Source organism: Uloborus diversus, chromosome 6 (assembly GCF_026930045.1).
Source record: "Uloborus diversus isolate 005 chromosome 6, Udiv.v.3.1, whole genome shotgun sequence".
Classification (NCBI taxonomy): Eukaryota; Metazoa; Arthropoda; class Arachnida; order Araneae; family Uloboridae; genus Uloborus; species Uloborus diversus.
The window spans coordinates 39,589,827-39,610,155 of record NC_072736.1 but is presented as its reverse complement, the minus strand read 5'-3'; the positions used below and the strand labels follow the sequence as shown (position 1 = coordinate 39,610,155).

General features: G+C 32.8%; 1 protein-coding gene across 2 annotated transcripts in view; it reads right to left on the bottom strand.

Annotated features, from left to right (window-relative positions):
• Positions 1-20,329, bottom strand: part of LOC129225275 (eukaryotic translation initiation factor 2 subunit 1-like) — a 115,454-nt gene that overhangs the window by 23,568 nt on the left and 71,557 nt on the right. The window contains exons 1-2 of one of the 2 annotated variants that reach the window (XM_054859859.1): positions 6,145-6,239; positions 794-1,050 (exon numbers count right to left, since the gene is read on the bottom strand). In XM_054859859.1, coding sequence (XP_054715834.1) covers positions 794-1,031 — 238 coding nt within the window. In that variant the 5' untranslated portion in view covers positions 1,032-1,050; positions 6,145-6,239. Of the gene's footprint in view, positions 1-793; positions 1,051-6,144; positions 6,240-20,329 lie in introns of those variants that run through there. The other variant, XM_054859861.1, reaches the window with a different exon arrangement.

The following is a 20,329-nucleotide window of genomic DNA, read 5'->3' as shown; positions in this document are numbered from 1 at the left end:
TTTTAGAAATTCTTCAAATTTTGATTACGCTCCAATTCGTGCTTTTGTTTCTAAACGAATACTAGTTTGTTCTTTACTTATTGCTATTTTACCTTTATGGGTAAGGAAGAAGCTCGATTTGTAATTACGTCAAAGCGGTGTGTTTTGAGTTCTTTTAGTCAGCTTAATACTGCATAAAGAGAACAATCCTTTTTTTACACTGATGAAAGCTTAAATTTTCCTATTTCCATCTTTTTTCTAATAAGATTATTTTAATATTTTAGAGAAATAGCCATAGGCTGGACATTTGTACCATTTTTAACATTACCATTTTACACATCATTCAAAAGGCAATACAAAGATTCTATTTTATTGCCTTGTTTTTCAACATATTTATTTGTTCAAAAAAGTCAATTTTCATAGGGAACAATTCAAATTTTTATTATGCACCAGAATTTGAGAAATTTAATAAATAATTTTCCAAAAACTTTTTAAAAATCTTAAAATCTTTTATAAAGACAGCCATGTAAGGGTAAAAGATTTATGTCCGATAGGAATTTTTACAAGCCCTGAGCATGTCGGGCAATAAAATTTTTGAGCCCCGGTGGATATGCTTTTAAAGATATGAGTATTATACTCTAGTACTGTAAATAATTAAATTTACAAAAATAGGTGTAAAAATTAACATGAACACAAACATTGAAATTAAAGATCAGAAACGTATTCACAGATGAGAAGTGCGTTACAAAATCTAAGAAAATACACATTTCATTAACAAAGTATTACTACACTTTAAAATATTAAAAACGCATACCTTTCTCCTTATCTACTCGAATTACAACAACACATTCATCTCTGCCTACCCTTATGAGCTTATTAATGGAACGAATACGTCTTCTTGAAAGTTCAGACAACAAAATCATGCCTTCAATGTTGTTATATTCTAGAAGAGAAACATAAGCACCCATTTCAGCTATTGATCTCACTTTCACCATGACCACATCTTCCACCTCTGGATATTTTTGTGAATAAAATCGACACGAAAGTGGCATTGTTAACAAATCTAGAGACCTGAAAATACATTATAATTTTAGTCAATTAAATAAACCACATAATAAATACAGATCAGTATTTATTTTATAACACTATAATGCTATAATAAACAGGGAAGTCCGAATGAGGAGGATAGCAATTGCCCTGGGCGCCACGAAATAAGGGGATGCCGTAAGGTGCCCCTCATTTTGTGTATCACAGATGCACAGTCATAGGCACACAAATAGAGAATCATTGCAATGATTTTCCATTGCAACCAACTTGCAAAACATTTTACTATTTTTTCCTAGGGCATGAAAATATTTCTTTGTCTCCATCTCCAAAGCATATGCTTAATTCGTATCATTGAAGCAGATACATATTTCTGAGAATATAACTCTTTAGAATCTTTCTTTGAATTCAGCCCACATGTGCATTGATGCAACCATAAAAAAGTTTTTGGGGAGCAGCACATTGCACGAACAAAAAAAAAAAAAAAAGAAAAAATTTTTTTTGATCTAATAGGAAACAGGGGGAGGGGGGGGTCTGGTCAAAATTTTGAGACTTTTAGTTTCAAAAACGCACTTTTATACTTTCTGCCTTAAAAACGCGATTATAGGCAATGTTTATTGACGTTAGGGTAAGGGAGGGAGCTCAGAGACTGTTTCCGATCATTTTTTTAAAAAATAAATTGAAATAAATTCTTTCCCCCCCCCCTTCAAGTTTTTGAAATTGGAGTATCAAAAACCCAACTTTAAACAAATTTTGAAGATTTCATGAAAAGGAGGGTCTGGAGCATTTCCCTGGAAAATTCTTTAAAATTACGGTCCAAAAACTTAAACACTGTTTTACATTCAGGGGCTATGCCACTCAAATGTTTTGTAAGTTGATTATGATATTAAAGAAAGGTGGTATGAGGACTCTTGCCCAAATATTATTTTGGACTCAAGTCTAAAAATGCAAGTAAGGCCAGTAATTTTTTCGAAATTGAACAGGGTTCATACCCTTTAGGCAGAAAAAAATTCAAGCACTTTTCAAGTACTTTTCAAGGTAAAAAATTTTGTTTTCAAGGCAATATCATAAATTTGTACTAAAAATATTGTATGCAGATTTCATTTACTACAAACACATGGAAATAAGGCAATAATACAAAAAAGTATAGGAAAACAAAATTGCTTTTTCTACAACGAGAGACGCTTTGATGAAAGATCTACTGCGTTGAAAGTTTTTCTGAAAATGTTTGAAAAGTATACCAAGAGGTTTTTCAAAGGTTGCAGCAGTCAGAGGTTTGTAGATTTTCTAGTATCAGCAAATTAATACTTTAAAAAAAACCTTTCACAAGTGCTTTTAACTTTTATGGAAAGAAACTAAAATACCCAAGTTCAATGGCATTGCCAGAGATGAGTTTTTGAAGTCACTCCCCCCCCCCCCCCGGTTTGAACATTTATTTCCAATATCTATACAGTGGTACAATATAAGGGCGGTTAGGACAAAAACACTACCCAGAAAGTTATTTCAGTTTGCACTATTAAGTTCTAAGAATATTAGGTTTGCAAATCATTTATAAGTATGCAAATCAATTATTCGTATGTATTTATTAGCTGTTCAGCCAATAAGGCATTTCAACTGTCCTCGAGTAAATTTAAAAATTAGGAAGTAAGAAAAGTTTATGAAAGTCCACAGTCCAGTCTCTTCACCTCAAAATATACAAAAGCAGCTTAAGCAGTGATAAATACTCTGAATGCAAACTTGAGTCTATTCAGCTTTCATTGATTAACTTGCAATCAGGGCCGGATTACTAAATAGGCAAAGTAGGCAGTAGCCTAGGGGCCCCGAGGTTCTGAGGGGCCCCGGAGAAATATATTAGTTGAAAATACGTTAAAAAAAGTTAAATTATCCTCAAAATAGGCCCCTCCCTGTTTCTATGCAATAAAAGTATATGCGTGTGCACGTTTGCAAGTGAAAAATTTAGACACTGCAGATCCCCCCCATACCTTTCCCCCCCGTTTTTTGACCTTGCCATGGCTCTAGGGGGCCCCATCACTTCTAATGCCTATGGGCTTCCGAATCCTTAATCCGGCCTTGCTTGCAATAGACAATAAATGTGCAAGTTGAGATTTATAGAGCCATATTTCGAAATTGAAAAGATTCACAAGAAGTTGACATATATTATGACAAAAGTAGTTGGGAAAAAAAGGGTTATTGTTGAAATTAGAATTTAAATTTAGAAAGGCAATAATATTCAGGTGTAATTGTGATTTGTGAATTCATAAAAAATCACCTGAAAGTTTCAAAGAGCAAAATGAAGCGAGGGGGGGGGGGGGAATAATTTTTAAAACTAAGACCCCTATTACTTGAATATACATATGTACAACAATAACTTTTGCTATGCATACAATTCATAAAATAGTTTATTAAGTCAAAATATTCTGCATAGAAATACCATGCCCAGGGCCTGTTGATAACCAGCAACAGGCACTGGGCCTAGCTAGGCTGGTACTTTTCTCCGCACGCACCCCACCTCTTAGCCGTAGGCCTTAGGTTCCACCGCCCGGCAGTATCAAAATAACTACTAATTGCCAAAAATATAAAAATATTTACAAAATGCAAAAGGATTGAGATCTCAAACAAGGGAAGCAAATTTTCGCGAATTAAGTTTAATGTTGTCACGTTTCCCATAAAATAAACTTATATTTTACTGAAATTAAACATAAAATACGCTAATCTACGGTAGCAAATATGAAAATAACATCCGGTTAGTGAATATGTTTAAATATTTGCAAGATGCAAAAAGATTGAAATTTCAAACACGAGAAGCAATTTTTCGCAAAGTCTGAGTTCGTTCGACGTGGCATGTTTCCCATGAAATAAATTTATTTGTTTTTGATCAAAATTAAACAAAAAATATACTAATCTAAGGTAGCATATGCGAAACTAACATTTGATTAGCCAAAATATGTAAATATTTGCATGATGCAAAAAGATTGAAATTTCAAACACAACAGCAATTTTCCGCGAAACCCGAGTAAGTTCAATGTTGTCATGGTTTCCAAATTAATTACTTTGTTAATTAATGAAATTAAACAAAAAATAAACTAATCTAAGGTACCATATGTAAAAGTATCTTTCGGTTGTAAAAAACATCAAAATATTTACAAGGTGCAAAAGGATTGAAATCCCAAACACGGAAGCAATTTTTCGCGATGTTGCATGCTGAACACATGTTCAGAAAATTGCATTGGTGAAATACTTTTTTAAAAATTCTAAGCACAATTCGTTGATTTTTGAGAGAATTTAAGCACTAAGAAACTTTTTCAAGGTTTTAAAACTTTTTCAAGGTTTTCAAGCACTTGAAAATGAACTTTTTTTTTCAAGCACTTTTCAAGGTTTTTCAAGGGCGTACGAACCCTGTTGAAGCTCCAAAAAGGCAATTCTGAGCGATTTTCGATGTTGTTGAGTATTTGGGATGGGGGGGGGGGGGGGGGGGGAGGTTCCCCTAAAAATTAAACATTTGATCAATGTTAATAAAATTTAATTTTGATCTAATTTACTTCCATATATGCATTTTCTATTTATAATCAGCAAATTATTTATTTGTTTTCTTAGTTATGAGAAACTATAACTGTCTGTTTTTATCTTGAGGAAAAACATTTTACTATATTTGGATTTTTAACATTTCCATTTTTCAAAAAGTTTTTGGGGTATTAATGTTAAAAATTAGAAACAGCTAGTTGCTTGTGTTTTAATTTGTATTATACATAGCCCTCTGATTGTTCTGTTCATTAATATGTAAAAACTGCAAGTATGCATTCACTGATGTTATAACTAATTTGGGCCAATGTGCACATGTGTGGTGAGAGGACTAAATTTAGACTTATTGACTCGAGTTTGAAAATGTTTAGTCATGGTACAAGGATAGATTCATCTTCTCGTTTAGGAGCGGGCCAATTGTCTAAGCCTCTTACTCAGCAATATCTTGAAAATGAAATTTGTAAAAGACAGTTTCAGGCTATGTCATGAAACACCCCCTAGATCCACACTTGACATGATTATGAAAAAAATATTATAAAATAAAATAATCATAAAATAGATAATTGTAAAACAGTACAATTTTGACAGTAGACCATTTGTATTTTGAAAATTTAAAGTGTATGAGTCACAAACTAAACCACGAATATAATCCAGACAAACATGTAATCAATACTAGTCCTATGGTTGAGAGGTTGCATAGGTGAAGAAAAGATGTCAATCCCACCTGTTGATTTTGACTCTGATGTCCGCAAACCTTTTTAATCAGTGTCTTTTTAATTTAAATGAGCCTTTGCAAGTGCATCCCAATCTTGTTTCTCTTACACTGCTGAGCAATACTTCAAGTTTCAAACTCTACAAAACAAGCTTGGCATCAAGGCTTAGCTTTGATGAATGCTTGCCTGAAAATTCCCATTCAATAAGAGAAACTTCTATTTAATAAATGTGACTTTTACAATGAATTAAAATTTATTTGCTTTTGAAAAGAGGTAATAATAAAAGCTGATGCAAATGTTTCATTAAAAATTATTTTTTTTTTCAACCCAACAGCGATGAAGTACAATAGAGCTAAAACTACTAAGAAGTAAAGCAAAAGTTTGATGCTTCAAAAATCGTTTGTCTCAATCGCTTTTTGTCGCAACCATCACTATAAGAAACTATGGCAAAAATCATGTCTCAGTATAAATTAGAGAAACCAATATCTTAAAAGACTGAAACAAGCATTTCCCCTGAACGATGACATCGAGTAATAAATTAAATCCAAAAGTTAGTTCATATGTTTTGGACAGAGCACATATTAGAGGTATTAATCAGTTCGTAGTTTCTAACTAATGGACGTTCTTCTCTACAACACACAACAAAGATCCTTGTCGATTTCATAAATTATATTTAATGCGTGAGATTTTTCGATTTTTGCGAAACAGAAACAAGTTAGAGCTCAACTGTCATCTGTATATCGAACAGTATGTAAATAACCACTCAATGCACTAAAATCGGGGGTAATCATGAACGTTAAAAATCTTCTAAAGAATAATCCTCGGGGATCTTGACGCATCGTAAAAGAATAGTACTAAAATTGTATGAAGAATGAATAATAAAATTTACCAGAAATAAGGATGTAAAATATTAATTAAGTAGAAAAAAATTAGTTGGTTTGAAAACCACGTTTCAAGAAAATTTCGAGCTCACAGCTACAGTTAATAAAATTATTTAACTGCGGCATCACGTTCTTCAAAATTTTTAATAACCACATTATATTGTACCTAAATTTTTCAAGAAAATGAGAGTATTTTATTCATATTTGGGTTGAGTAGTTGAGTTTATTTCTTTCTCTTTATTAAGGAAGCGTGTATTTTTATTCATAAAAACAAAAGAAGACGTTTTATAAGAACGACGCATGCGCCTTTTAATGACCAATCAAATTTACGAAATCCTTGTGGGAGCGGGAAGCAAGAAGCAAGCGGCATTTAATGGGAAAAGGGAAATGTGGTAGTAAGATTATTGGAGTGTGAATAAACTTGTAGAAGAACATTTGTTTTGCATATTTCGTTTTTGAATATAAATTTCGACAATGGATAACGATGTAGATGATTTGGACGATCTTTTTGAGCGACGAAGTTCCGGAGGCGAAGATCAAAGCAAAGAAAATAAATCTGAAAATGTTAACAATGCTGAAGCCACTGTTGTGCCAGTACCAGTAAAGAAACGCATTGTTAGAAATCCTAGATTGAAATTCAATGCTGATAGGTAATTTTTCATTAACTATCTGCAGTACATAACTTATTAAACAATCTTATTGGGTACATTTTCATCCACAATCGTGTATTTTGCTTTTGCTATATCGTCTTGTTATTGTTTTTGTTATTCATGTCAAACTGTTTTGACAGCATTTGTCGCCTTCCGTAAGTTATTTTACATCTTCTCTCTTTTATTTGCACAGGAAAAATTTCTCAATAATTCCGACTTAAAAGGGAAATAAATAAAATAATAGAAATTTAATGAAGCATAAACAAGAATGTCCTATTGTGTGTGTGTGTAAGATATGGATGCCACCACCCAGCAGCTCGCTGGGGGATTAGCATTGGGAAGCTGGTCAATGGTGGTCAGAAGACTGGGAGGGGTGGACAAAGATAAAATCTGAGGACACCTCAAACGGTCAAGTGAGAACACTAAGCAGTTCATGATTGCTCAAAAAAAAGAAACTTTCTAAACTGAGCTTTGTACTTTTCAGTGAAACCCAGATTTTACAGTGTCCATTTCATACGTTATCCCTCCTCCAGGGTTGGCAAAAACCAGGGTATTTTTAAAAAAAAAGGCTTTTTTAAAAGGGTTTTTTTTAAATAAAACCCAAAAAAAAACCCAACTAAAAGTGGGTTTTTTAAAAGACATGTGGGTTTTCTGTATTTTTTTAGTGAAAATGTAGGGTACTTGTAGCATATTGTAGCGTAAGTATATGGACAAAGCGCAAAAATTGTCTTGGGGTAATAAAAGCTGGAAAACTAGTTAAAATTCAACGTTTTCTGAAGAAAAGTATGAAAGATGACGAAACCCACGAAGAAGTTTCAGATTTTTTAGTTTCCATGATTACCAACAGTTAAGGCAAAGTTACTTCTTGAGTAATAAAATCTATTGTTCGTTTTTAATTACTTTTTTTTTTGCATTTTACTTTATCATATTTCATTTTGTTATGCAATACTTCTGTAGAACCTCAAGTAGTTTAAATCCCTATTTACTGAATTCCAGCTTAATCAAGACATTTCTTTGAATTTTATGTTGCCCGTTTTTCTATTTCTGTGCACAAAGTAAGAAATATTAAAACTTTTCCGGAAGATAATGAAAATACTGTACATCCTATTCTGTTTTCTGTCCGACCATTTGTAAAACCTGTTAATTTCTAAAAAAATATAACTTGTTAATTCGAGATTTGTGACGTATTGGATTGCAGAAAATAATTCACATCATGAAAGCCTTTTAGCTAGAGTAGTTTCCTATGTATAATCTACAAATATTGATAAAATCAGAGGTGTCAAGACTTAGTCAAGATAATTTGAGTTATTTATTTAACCGGTTAAAGAAAAAAGTTAAGTATATTTATTTAAAACCTTTGAAGTATTTTTTTAATGCCGTTAAGAGTTAAGAAATACTATTAAAGTTCAAAATTCATTTTTTATGTCCATTGTCTCTGGCGAAGAACAAATAAAATAGAAGTTTCAATTGTAAAAGTATTTAAATTAATTAATTTTTTAAAAAACTTCTCAGAAAATTAAAAAAAACCGAAAAGTGGGTTAAATAATGGGGTTTTTTAAATGGGTTTTTTCAAAAAAACCCATTGGGTCCAACCCAATTGGGTCCAATCGGGCCAACCCTGCCCTCCTCCTTCTGCTGGTTCGTGAAAATTGCTATTTTGATACAGTTTTAAAAATATTTGGACTTGATGTTACCCCTTTTGCAAAAATCCGCTTAATAAGTTTTTCTTCTAACAGATTAAAGTCATTTTTTATTTAGAAGACTCAACCAAACATTTTTCTTTTTATTTGTTACTTTTTCCCCTTAAATAAATTTGTTTTTTCACTGTTTCAAGCCGCTCAGGAATATTTTTTTGTTCTGTCTTATTTTATTGTTCTTTGGATGTTTGATCGAAGGAAACCCTCTCACGATCTAGCTGCAAGAAAATTGAGGACCAGAGCTTCTGGGGTTCTTGCTAATAAATAAAATTTATTCTTGATATATTTTTACAACATGCAACACTATGCCAGACGAATTTTTTTATCATTAAAACACCTATCTCTCAATTTGTGTTGTGTATTAATTTCGACTTCTATTTCTTCTACCATTGTAACTTCTACTTCAAGTCCCAGTCCAGATGTAGTTTCGATATGGCATGTACATACGGCGAAATGTTGGTTCTTTAATAAATCATGTAATATTCAATCTCCTCTTTCAATGGACTATGAAGTACAAAATACATAATAATTTGGCGACAATGTGAATAGATAATGACTGAAATTACGCAGCTAGTCGAAGCTCTTCAAGATTTTGTGAATAAACTTAATATTACTGCTCCAGAATCAAAACGCAGTACTAAAGATGTTCTTGCTCAACAGAATTTATCCTTTGATCAATTTGATGAATCATCGGAATCTTTTGATTGTTATTCACAGAGATTGGAAAACTACTTCAAATTAAAAGGATTATCGAATGAGGATGCGGAAACAGAAGAACGAAAAGTTTTAGTTTTGATCAACTGCCTCGGTTCCCGCCAAAACCAGCTTCTGTCTAGTTTAACTGCTCCTGATTTACCTTCAACGAAAACTTATAAAGAATTGCTGTCATTATTAAAACAGCATCTATCGCCAAAACCGAACGTTTTGACCGAACAGCATAAATTTTTTTCAAGACTGCAAAATCATTTCGAGTCGATATCTACATTCATTTCTTCATTAAAAGATCTTACAAAAAATTCTAAATTTGTTTCTCAATTTAATTCAAGTGATTGTTCGAAATCTATGTTAAATTTATTATTACGTTCTCAATTTATTCGAGGATTGTCTGATTCTGATATTCGTGAAAAATTGTTGCAACAAGGTGATATTACGTTCGAAAAGACAATCGAAATTGCTTTAGCTATTGAAGCTGCAAAAGTTGAGAATAAGGAAGTATATAAGAGTAATTTTTCAAATTCTGTGAACAAAGTATCACTCGGTAGTGTGAAAAATAAGCGTCCACTTCAAACCAAAAATGAAAATGCAAAATTCAGAAGTCGTTCAAAATCATCCATGAAACCTAAAGGTGTTAATTTTAAAGAGCTTGGATTAGAGGGATTATGTTTACATTGTGGGAAATCTAACCATAAAACCCAAAATTGTTTTTTAAAGAATAAACTAACTTGCAAATATTGTTCAAAACGTGGACATTCAGTTTCGGTTTGCATTTCTAATTTAATCAAAAACAAAACAAGAAATCAAAATGTCAACAACATTATACATGATCAAGATGACCTTGCTGTAAATCAAATTTATGATGTTTTTTCTAATAATTATGCAAATGATGATAAGATGTATGCTATTATCGAATTAAATGGTTTGAAGCATAAATTCGAATGTGATTCAGGAAGTAAAGTAAGCATAATGAATATTGATGAATTTAAGAAGTTAAAACTTAATATTCCAATTCAAAGAACAAATGTGTGTTTTCGAAGTTACACGGGTCAGATTTTCAAGCCACTTCGTATTGTACAATTGAATGTTTCTTATGAAAATAATTCAAGTTTTGAAGATTTATATATTGTGTCAAGTCAAAATTGTTCTATTTTAGGACGAGATTGGATTAGAAAATTAAGCATAAATTTACATGACCTTAACAAAATTTCAAATGTTCCTAGTGATGTTTCTGTTTCAAAAATTCTTGATTCATATTCAGATGTGTTTGAACCTAAGGTTGGTTGTATTCCTAATTACACATGCTCCCTAAAATTAAATCGAGATGCTAAACCTGTTTTTATTAAACCTCGTTCTGTTCCATACGCCTTAAAACATAAAGTTGAGGAAGAGCTTGATAAATTAGAAGCAGAAGGTATAATTGAAAAACCGACTTTTCTGAATGGGGAACACCCCTAGTTGTTGTTCCAAAATCTGATGGTTCTGTACGCATTTGTGCAGATTTTAAAGTCACAGTTAATAATCGGCTTCAAAATGCACGACATCCAATTCCTAGAATCGAGGATATTTTTAATAAATTACGCAATGGAAAAATTTTCTGTACCTTAGATATCCACAAAGCATATTTGCACTTGAAAGTCGATGAAGAAAGTGCTAAATTTCAAACTCTTTCAACCCATTGTGGTACATATTTAGCTAAACGGCTATTTTTTGGTATAAAAATTGCTCCAAACGAATTTCATAAATTTATGGATCAATTTGTTCAAGATTTAGAGGGTACAATAGCATATTTCGACGATTTAATTATCCAGGGTAAAACCAAACAAGAATGTCAAGAACGTTTATTTAAAGTGCTTGAAAAGTTACGTGAATTTAATCTGCATTTAAATCTTGCCAAATGTAAATTTTTTGAAGAAAAAGTTCAGTATCTAGGACACATTATCAGCTCTGCTGGACTTCACAAATCACCGGACAAAATCAAAGCTATCTCTAAAACACCTCAACCTAAAAATGTTGATGATGTCCGAAAATTTATTGGTTTGGTAATGTATTACTCGAAATTTATTCCAGATGCATCTAGTCTTTTTCATCCATTAAACAAACTCTTATGCAAAAACATGCGCTTCAAATGGACTGCACAGTGTGAAGCTGTTTTTTTAAATGCAAAATCAGTTATTACAAGTAATCAAGTCCTTGTACCTTATGATCCAGATCTTCCGGTTACCTTAGCCACCGATGCCAGTCCCTTTGGACTCTCAGGGGTTCTATCACATGCAATGCCTGATGGAACTGAACGCCCGATCGCTTTCGATTCAGGAAGTTTAACAGCTGCCGAAAAAAATTATAGTTAACTCGATCGTGAGGCAACTGCGGTTGTGTTTGCTTGAAAAAAATTTTATGACTACATTTTTGGAAGAAAATTCACTTTAATTCTCGACAACAAAGCTATTTGCTCCATCTTCCATCCAGAGAAAAGTCTTCCAGTAATGTCTACATCACGAATGCTTCGATATGCTCATTTTCTTTCAAATTTCGACTACACAATAGTTCATAGAAAATCTGATAAAAACTCGAATGCAGACTACCTTTCCAGATACCCCTTACCAATTTCAATTAATCAAATAAATAGTATTGACGAATCACAAGCATATCAACAATTTATTATCAATTGGATCTCAACAGAAATTTTAACCGCAGAGAGAATAAAACATGAAACAGAAAAAGTTGTTGAATTAAAAAAGTTGAAATATGATGTTGTGGTAGGGAATGTATTCAATTCTACTATAACTCTTCAAAACGGAATTTTGTTTAGAGGAGATAGTTATAATTCCTAAGTCACTTCAACCAGATATGCTCAGGCAACTACATTCAACACACGTAGGTATTGTCAAGATGAAAGCTCTCTCACGAAATTACTGCTACTGGAAAAACATCGATTCTGATATTGAAAATCATGTGAAAAGTTGCAAAGAATGTTGCAACATAAAAAAGAATCATGTTAAAGCACCTCTTCAAGTGTGGGAAAAACCAGAGAAAATTTGGCAGAGAGTCCATATTGATTATGCAGGTCCCTTTATGGAACACAATTTTTTAATCATTGTGGACGCCCTTTCCAAATGGCCGGAAATTATCCCAATTAAAAGATCTCCAACATCCACAAATACTATTTCCTTGCTGGAAGAAATCTTCAGTCGGCACGGACTGCCTGAAATTTTAGTGTCAGACAATGCTTCCATATTCAAATCCCAAGAATTCCAGGACTACCGTATATACTCGCGTATAGGTCGATCTCGCGTATAAGTCGACCCCCATACTTTCCAAAAACATCGCGAATTATTCTCAAAGAAATTTCAAAATAATGAACACATTTATTTACAAATAAAATAGGAATTAAATAGGAAAACATTTCTAAAAGCCTTCAAACTCGGATTCCGAGTCGGACGCAAAAAAAAGTTCATTAAAGTCCGCTTCCGTCATCACCGCGTCATCGTATACATCGGCGGCTGCAGAATCGTCAATGATATCAGAGTCTGAATCGCTGTCGGCACTATGGTCATTAAATATCAGTTCATCTTCTGTGCCATCCAGTTCATTGCTTATGCAGCACTTTTTGAAGGATTTGATTACCAGGAGGCATAAGTGCGCACGTGCTTTGAAAAGATATGATTAAGCAAGTATGTTGCCACTCTTAAAACAAAAAGTATAGCAGTTAATTATTTGAATGGCGTGACTGTTGACGATAAATATTTTCATACGTTTCACGATATTTGTTAATTGCTTATTTGATCCTTAATAAAGAGGAATAAAATGATCTTTACTTATGTGTATTATTTAGATTTTTTTAGTTATTATTTTTGAATAAGTTTACTTTTTCACACGATCAACTTATCAGCAACTACCTGTAACCGCACATCGGCATTTCTCGTAGCTTACCAGCTCTCGTTGATCGGAAAATTCGACCCGCGTATAAGTCGACCCCCCCTTTCTTTGATCTCATTTTTCGGACAAAATTTCTCGACTTATACGCAAGTATATACGGTATTGCAGAATCAACGGTATAAAATGACGCCTAATCGCATCTGGCTATCCAGCAACAAATGGACAGGCTGAAAGATATGTCCAAATTCTGAAGACAAAATTAAAGTGCATGAGATATCACCCAGGAACCCTCCATAGTAAATTGTGTAAATTACTTTTTCGTTTTCGAATAACTTCTCTACAAAACGGACTAACTCCATCTGAATTATTACTAGGACGAGAACTACAATCAGAACTTGATCTCATTAAACCAACAACATCAAAAGTAAACAACAGTGTTACACAGCCCGATTTCAACAAAAGTTATAAACTTGGAGAGAGAGTCTAATCTCGAAATTATACATCATCCAACAAATGGAAATATGTTATCAGAGCTTCCCCCAGGATTAAAAAAGGGCAGGGTGCTGTTTTTCAAAAAAAAAAAGGCACTTTTTTGAGAAAAGGGCACTTTTTCGAAACTAAAAGGCATGTTAATTATAGCTTCAAAGCATCAGTGGATATAGTCGTAGGATATTACTGTTGTTCCTGGGTTCAAATGTCTTACTGTCGCAACAAAAAAAAACTTTGAAACATTTATGAATTACTTCGTAGGACATTTGAATAGTTTATAATCATTTTCAAAGGAGGCGATTGAGACTAAAAATTGGGGAAGAGGGGGGGGGGGGGGGAAGGGGGGTTAAAAAAAGAAAGCAACTAAAAGCCATAGGATTTTTAGCATCTGCAAGAAAAAGGAGAGAAAACAGTACAAAATTTTGTTTTGCTAAGGCTGGTTTTGAGAGAATGTGAGTGGTAATTGATGCAAATCTAACAGCTTAACTCACGTTTCTCTTAAGATTTTGATGAATTATGTACATAATAACTTTCCCCAACGACACACTTTAACATGAATTAGACTTACATTAGTTACCACAAAGTACTTTGAGATGTCACAAACATTTGGTAACAATTTCATTAAGCAAGAATGGCTTGTTTATGTAAAACAATTGATTTACTAATATCTAAACAATGAATATATAAAGTAAAAGTTTCTGCTTGTGGCTAAATAATGTTTTGTAAGCAGATATACATAAGTAAAACAAATTATTATGATCTGAAAATTTGGACATTCTGCTTTTTTTTTTAAAAATAATTTCTAGTTTTGATTTCTAAATTGGAAAACGAAGAATGAACTATAAAAGGGGGAGGGGGCGGAAAACTAATTCTTTCAGCTGTTACTAGCTGTAACTTAAGACTTTTAAATTCAAAAGTAATAATTGCTCTTGGAGTAACCACCACCATAAGGAAACAAAAACCAATAAACAGCACCAGTTTCAAAGCACTTAGTATTTATTTTCAATAATTAAAAGTCATTTGTTTTCATTTTAAATGTCAAAAATCATCCACATTTGACTTTTACATGCTGAATTCTTTTTATTTTTGTCATATTTTTGCGTTTCTTTGATGCCACGTGTCACGCGAAATATTAGCGTCTTGCTGTTAATCTGCAGCAATCTTTTAGCATCTGCTTTCAGTTTTCGATATTTCTTATTATTTTTTGAGTAGTACACAATATAAAGAAAACTGAGCAAAAATACAAACGTATTTTTCAGATAAAAAAATTATCGGCGTGCGTATAAAACATAATAATAAAACAGCATATTATCCGCTAAAACAGCTGTTTCAGCAAATAATCGTGATTTTGATTAATTTACACTGAAATAAAATTTAAGAAAAAAAAAGATTCAATTCGCAGCGCAGGAAAAAAAAAAAAAAACGGAAAAAAATGGCGCGGATTTTGGACGTTGGCGGATTTTAGGTCGGTGGATTTGTGGCGCTCCATTGCATCTACTTAATTCTAATTCAAAATGGAAAAGCACTATTAAAAATATGAATTTGATTGGAAGATTATAAAATGCAGGGCTAACTTAACGTTTTTCTGGCTGGAAGAGAAGTAGAGTTTTCTTAACATACATGTCAATTGGACAAAGAAACACTTCCCTTGTCATGAAGCGATAAGGAGGAAGGATGACAGCCAGTATTCTTCGCTACAGCCCTCCATTATTAAATAAAGGGCGATGGGAAGACTGAGGCAAGAAGCAAGGAAGTGATTCTGGGAATTTAGCAGTGGCTTATCAGTAGTGTTCCCAAAAGTGAAAAGTCCTTGGAAGAACATTGTTAAGTCTCTAGAATGCCCAGTAGGCCACTCTTTATCCCTTGTGGTAACTGATAATGGAAGGTATGCTTTTCTAATAGTCAGCTCAATGGCAATCCTAGTTAAGAGGCGAGGGAGAGGGACGGATGTCCGCTGTTTTCACTCAGAAGAAAGTCATTGTGGGAAAACAATGGAAAGGGACACTGGCTCCTTCCTTTTTCTAGTAAAAATCTTAAATCCAAAGGATGCCAGTTCATGAACAAAAAGGCAATTAGGGCGCCGTTTTACCGATAAAACGGCAAGTTGGGCGCGTTCTAAGAATCAAAGGGCAAGTTGGGCGCGGCGCCCTCCCGCCAAATCCTGGGGGAGGGTCTGATGGTATCGTCGTAGAAAAGCTTGGAGGATTGCACTACTTAGTAGAATTAGATGAGGGATATGTCATTAAATGGCACTATAATCAATTAAGGTCTTGCCAAGTAAGCAAACCGTCTTCAGATTTTCATTTAACACAGAAGAGTACACTTCTCACTTCCATCACACAGTTCTTCAACAATCAGTAACCAAAGTGATCTCCCTTTGAGACGTCATGAAGAAGTGCATCAACCACCTGCTACGTCACACAATAATGAAGCCAGTGACCCCAATGCTGTGTCCCAAACATCAGCAAAATCGACAGTGGCTCAAACAGTGCCTAAAAAGGACAATATCCCACAAGCTTGTGTCTCCGGCACTCCAGTTCCTTTAAGGAGATCAAACCGTCAACGAAAACCTGTCATAAAGTTAAATCTCTGAAGGAAAATAAATTGCAGAATTATTGTATCATTATTGTAAATAACTTTAACATTTATTTTAATTTACTTTATTGGTTCTCATTTTGTATATATTTATTATATTCTACACATATATATTATTTGTAAATATTTAATCTTTTAAATAAGTGTGGGAGAATTGTTGTGTATTAATTTTGACTTCTACTTCTACCATTGTAACTTCTACTTCAACTCCCAGTCCAGATGTAGTTTCGATATGGTGTGTACGTAGTGATGTGGATCGGGTAAATACCCAGCGGGTAGGTAAATATTTTTTGGGTATTTACCCGGGTATTTACCCAAGGCCTGGGTAAATACCCAAAAACTGGGTATTTTATAAAAAATGCAAAAAAGTGAATGAGATTTTTTTTTAAAAATCTGAATATGAAATAATTGGTAAAACTGATATATACATATGTATTACACAGTTTATAATATTTTTTATTGAAAGACTTGATGAAATCATGAAAGAAACATATCGTGAACCAAGGAATCTTTCTTTTCAATGTCATAATTGGAGAAGTGTAAGCAATTCATTATGAACTTCAGGATTTCAAAATTACAATCTAGGTTATAGTCATATCCAAAATGAAAAAAAAGGAAGCATGAGGGATGTTTGGAAGAATAAACTGAGAAGTTATTAAGACACTATGGTGTTATTTTTTTATTGATATTTAAGTGATAACATGGAAAATATAGAAACAGTTTTCACATTAATAAGCAAAAAAAAAAGCAAATTTTTTTTCTGTTGCCTTGCTCATTTGCATTTGTTCCCCTGTAGGGTGGGAAGGTAAATATTTTTTTTGGGTATTTATCCGAAGGCAGGGTAAATCCCCTAGTAATTGCGCATTTTGCAAAAAATTTTTAGGTAGTATTAAAAGGTAACTATTTTCTTTTTTAAACATAAACCCTAAAATAAAAGATTAAAAATTTTAAATGAATTTTAAATGTTTATGTATATTATGTGTATATATATATATATATATATATATATATATATATATATATATATATATGTGTGTGTGTGTGTGTGTGTGTGCATGATACAGAATACACCTGAACAATTGAACTAAGTTTGGAGGAAATTTCTGCATAAGATATAGGTAAATAAATAGTAATAATAAATTGAGCGACATTTCGTTACATTTTGATGTCATGCAGGGATATATTACTGGGTTATAAAAGACTAGGACCTTAAAAAATTGATTTTTGCTTTTTCTTTTTGTTACCAGTTAAACTTTTTTTCTTTTTGTAGAATGGCTTTTTATATCTGAAATTTGGTTATCAACGTTGATTAGGCATATCCAACACATTTAATGTGAATATCATATTAGATTGCTAAGCTGTTTCACACAATAATTCTTTAAATATGTGATCAAAATACAATTTTTGGGCAAAAATTTATTGTTTTGTATATGATTGGTTGTATATATACATAATGGAATACATACAGAAAAGTATTTTAGTTGAATATAAATTTTTGAAATAAATACCCGGGTATTTACCCATTTTGGGTATTTACCCGGGTATATACCCTGGGTATTTACCCCTAAAAATAAATACCCGGGTATTTTACATCACTATGTGTACGTATGGCGAAATGTTGGTTCTTTAATAAATCATGTAATATTCAATCTCGTCTTTCAATGAACTATGAAGTACAAAATACATAATAATTTGTTTTCTTTTTATTTTATAGGTTATGTGGTGATAGAGGGATCCCTGTTTTAGTTGACCATTTCAAAAATGTAAAATTTAAAGGTAAAGGACATGAGGTAAGTAAATTGATTTTGTATTTAGAATTTTTGAGAATTCAAATAAGCTGAGTTGCCAATCTTGGTTCTTGAAGCTTGTATGAAATCCTACCAAAAATTCCATTCTTATTTTAAATCAGCGCCAAATGCCCTCAATTTGTTAATTAACAAGCATAATATGACACTAATTCTTTTTTATGTGTTCATTTCTGTTCTTGTCTGTAATAAGCATGAATTACTAAAAAAATAAGTTTTCTTCTTTAAAAAAGTTTAATATTTGCAAGTACTGAAAATATTCAATTTTTTTATTTTGAGGGAAAAAAATTAATGGTCTCTTTAAGTATAACCTGTTTTGTGCAGGACCCGATTAAGATATCGGGAGACTCTAGACCAGACACTTTTTAGGGGCCCCTCTAGTGAAACCTGAAAATTTATACCATTGGCTCAAACAATTTTGACTATTTGGAGGCCTCTAAAAAGTGGGGGCCCTAGGTCACCACCTGGTTGGCCTATTCAGTAATCAGGCCCTGGTTTTGTGGTGTACCTAGTTCTGATATAACAGGGTTCAAATATGCAGTGTTTACTTTTATTGTATTGATTGTTTTCATTGTATGGAACTCTTACAGAAAGAGGATCTGGAAAAATTATTAGCAACCTTAGAGCATTGGACTCATCGTCTCTTTCCCAGTATGAAATTTCTGGATTGTCTTCGTCAAATTGAGAAACTTGGGAAAAAAAGGCCTGTTCAGGTAAAAGAATAGTTCTTGTCATTGACTATCTACATCAGTGATGCATATTGTAATGCAGTAGGCGCCGCTTAATGTGATCACTTTGGGACAAATACAATTTGATAACAATAACCGATTGATAACAATAGCCGAAAGGGATCAAGGACGCACAAAATGAAGATTCTTTCAAATAAGAAGCATGCAACTGCAAATTAAAATTATAATTACTCAATTAAATTCAGTTTAAAATTATAAATTAGGGGAGTGACATAGTTCATTTTTTACATTGAATAAACCATCCGTCTGATGCTAAAGTATTGTTTCCCCATTTTAAAAAGCCAGAAATAAAGTTTTTAAAGTTAAGTTTTTTCTGCGTAAACGGACCATTTACTCGCACATCATTTTCTCTGACATTCGTAAACCTCAGTTTCAAAGCAGATTCAACTTCACCATCATTTCCGGCACGGTTTAGTTTGTTGTTTAAATTTTCAATTTGTTTTCAATCACTTCATATTTTTTATTTTTTGTAACTTACAAAGTAATGGCTGAGAAATTTTTAGATGTATTGCCTTGACTCATCATGGTTGAATTCTCAATGGGTTTAAAGAGAAAATTCTTCTGCTTTACTGATGAGAAGAAAACTTATTTTCCGGGGAAGCTACTTGTCAGTGTTTGTCTTTGTATTTCTGTTGATTGAGGAACAAAAAAAGGGAAAAAACTCAAAATCTATGAAAAAGTGATAACAATAAACGAATACACTGATTACAATATCCGATTTTTTAAACGCATTTTAATATACTTTTGTTCCGGGTTTTCGTAATTCTGATAACACAAAAGCGAATGATAACATTAACTGTGATCACATTAAGCGGCTCCTACTGTATAGTGTTTTATACTTTCAGAGGTCTTATACTTCCTATATGTGTTCTCTCCATGAATTTTATATTTTAGTTGCAGTCGTGCATTCCACTTTATGATTGTTTCCTCGGTCTTTTTTTTGCATTTGGAGAGTTTAGCTCATAACAAACTGCTTTCACAGATTGTATATAAAAATCCTTTAAATATGTATACATAGTAATTCAATAAATACCAGGGTTCAAAAATTATATTCCCGGACAGGGCCGTATCCAGCCCCCCCCCCCCTTTCCCCCGAAACCAGAAATTTTTTGCAACGTAAAATAGAAGGAAGTTTATTTTTTTTAAAACTTTTTGATGTCAGAAAAGGAAAATAACAAAGTTTTATTCGTAATTTTGTAACTATTAAACGAGTGAACTATTTGAAGAAATACAGAAAAAAACAGTTCTAGTTCTCATTAGCTGCAAAGCATACTTGAAATTGAGACACTTATTAGGACTTCCTGCTTTCTTTTCTAACTCAAGACAGGCCCCTTGTCAGTTTTGTAGACTTTCCCTCCCCCCCCAAAAAAAAACTCTTTTAAAACTTACACTACATTGATTTTGAGCTGGGGACTCTCCAAGGGCCGGGAGCCCCTTGTTTCCGATTAGACTAGTATCTGGTTACCAAGATGGGACAAATTCAGCTCCTTGATACATCCTGCGTAATATGCAAAAATTCTGATTCTTGTGTTTTTGTAGCATATTTCTCAAGATAAATTTTTGTGACTGATATGTTTCATGTCTTACCATTTACTGAACGTCGATTTCAGTATTT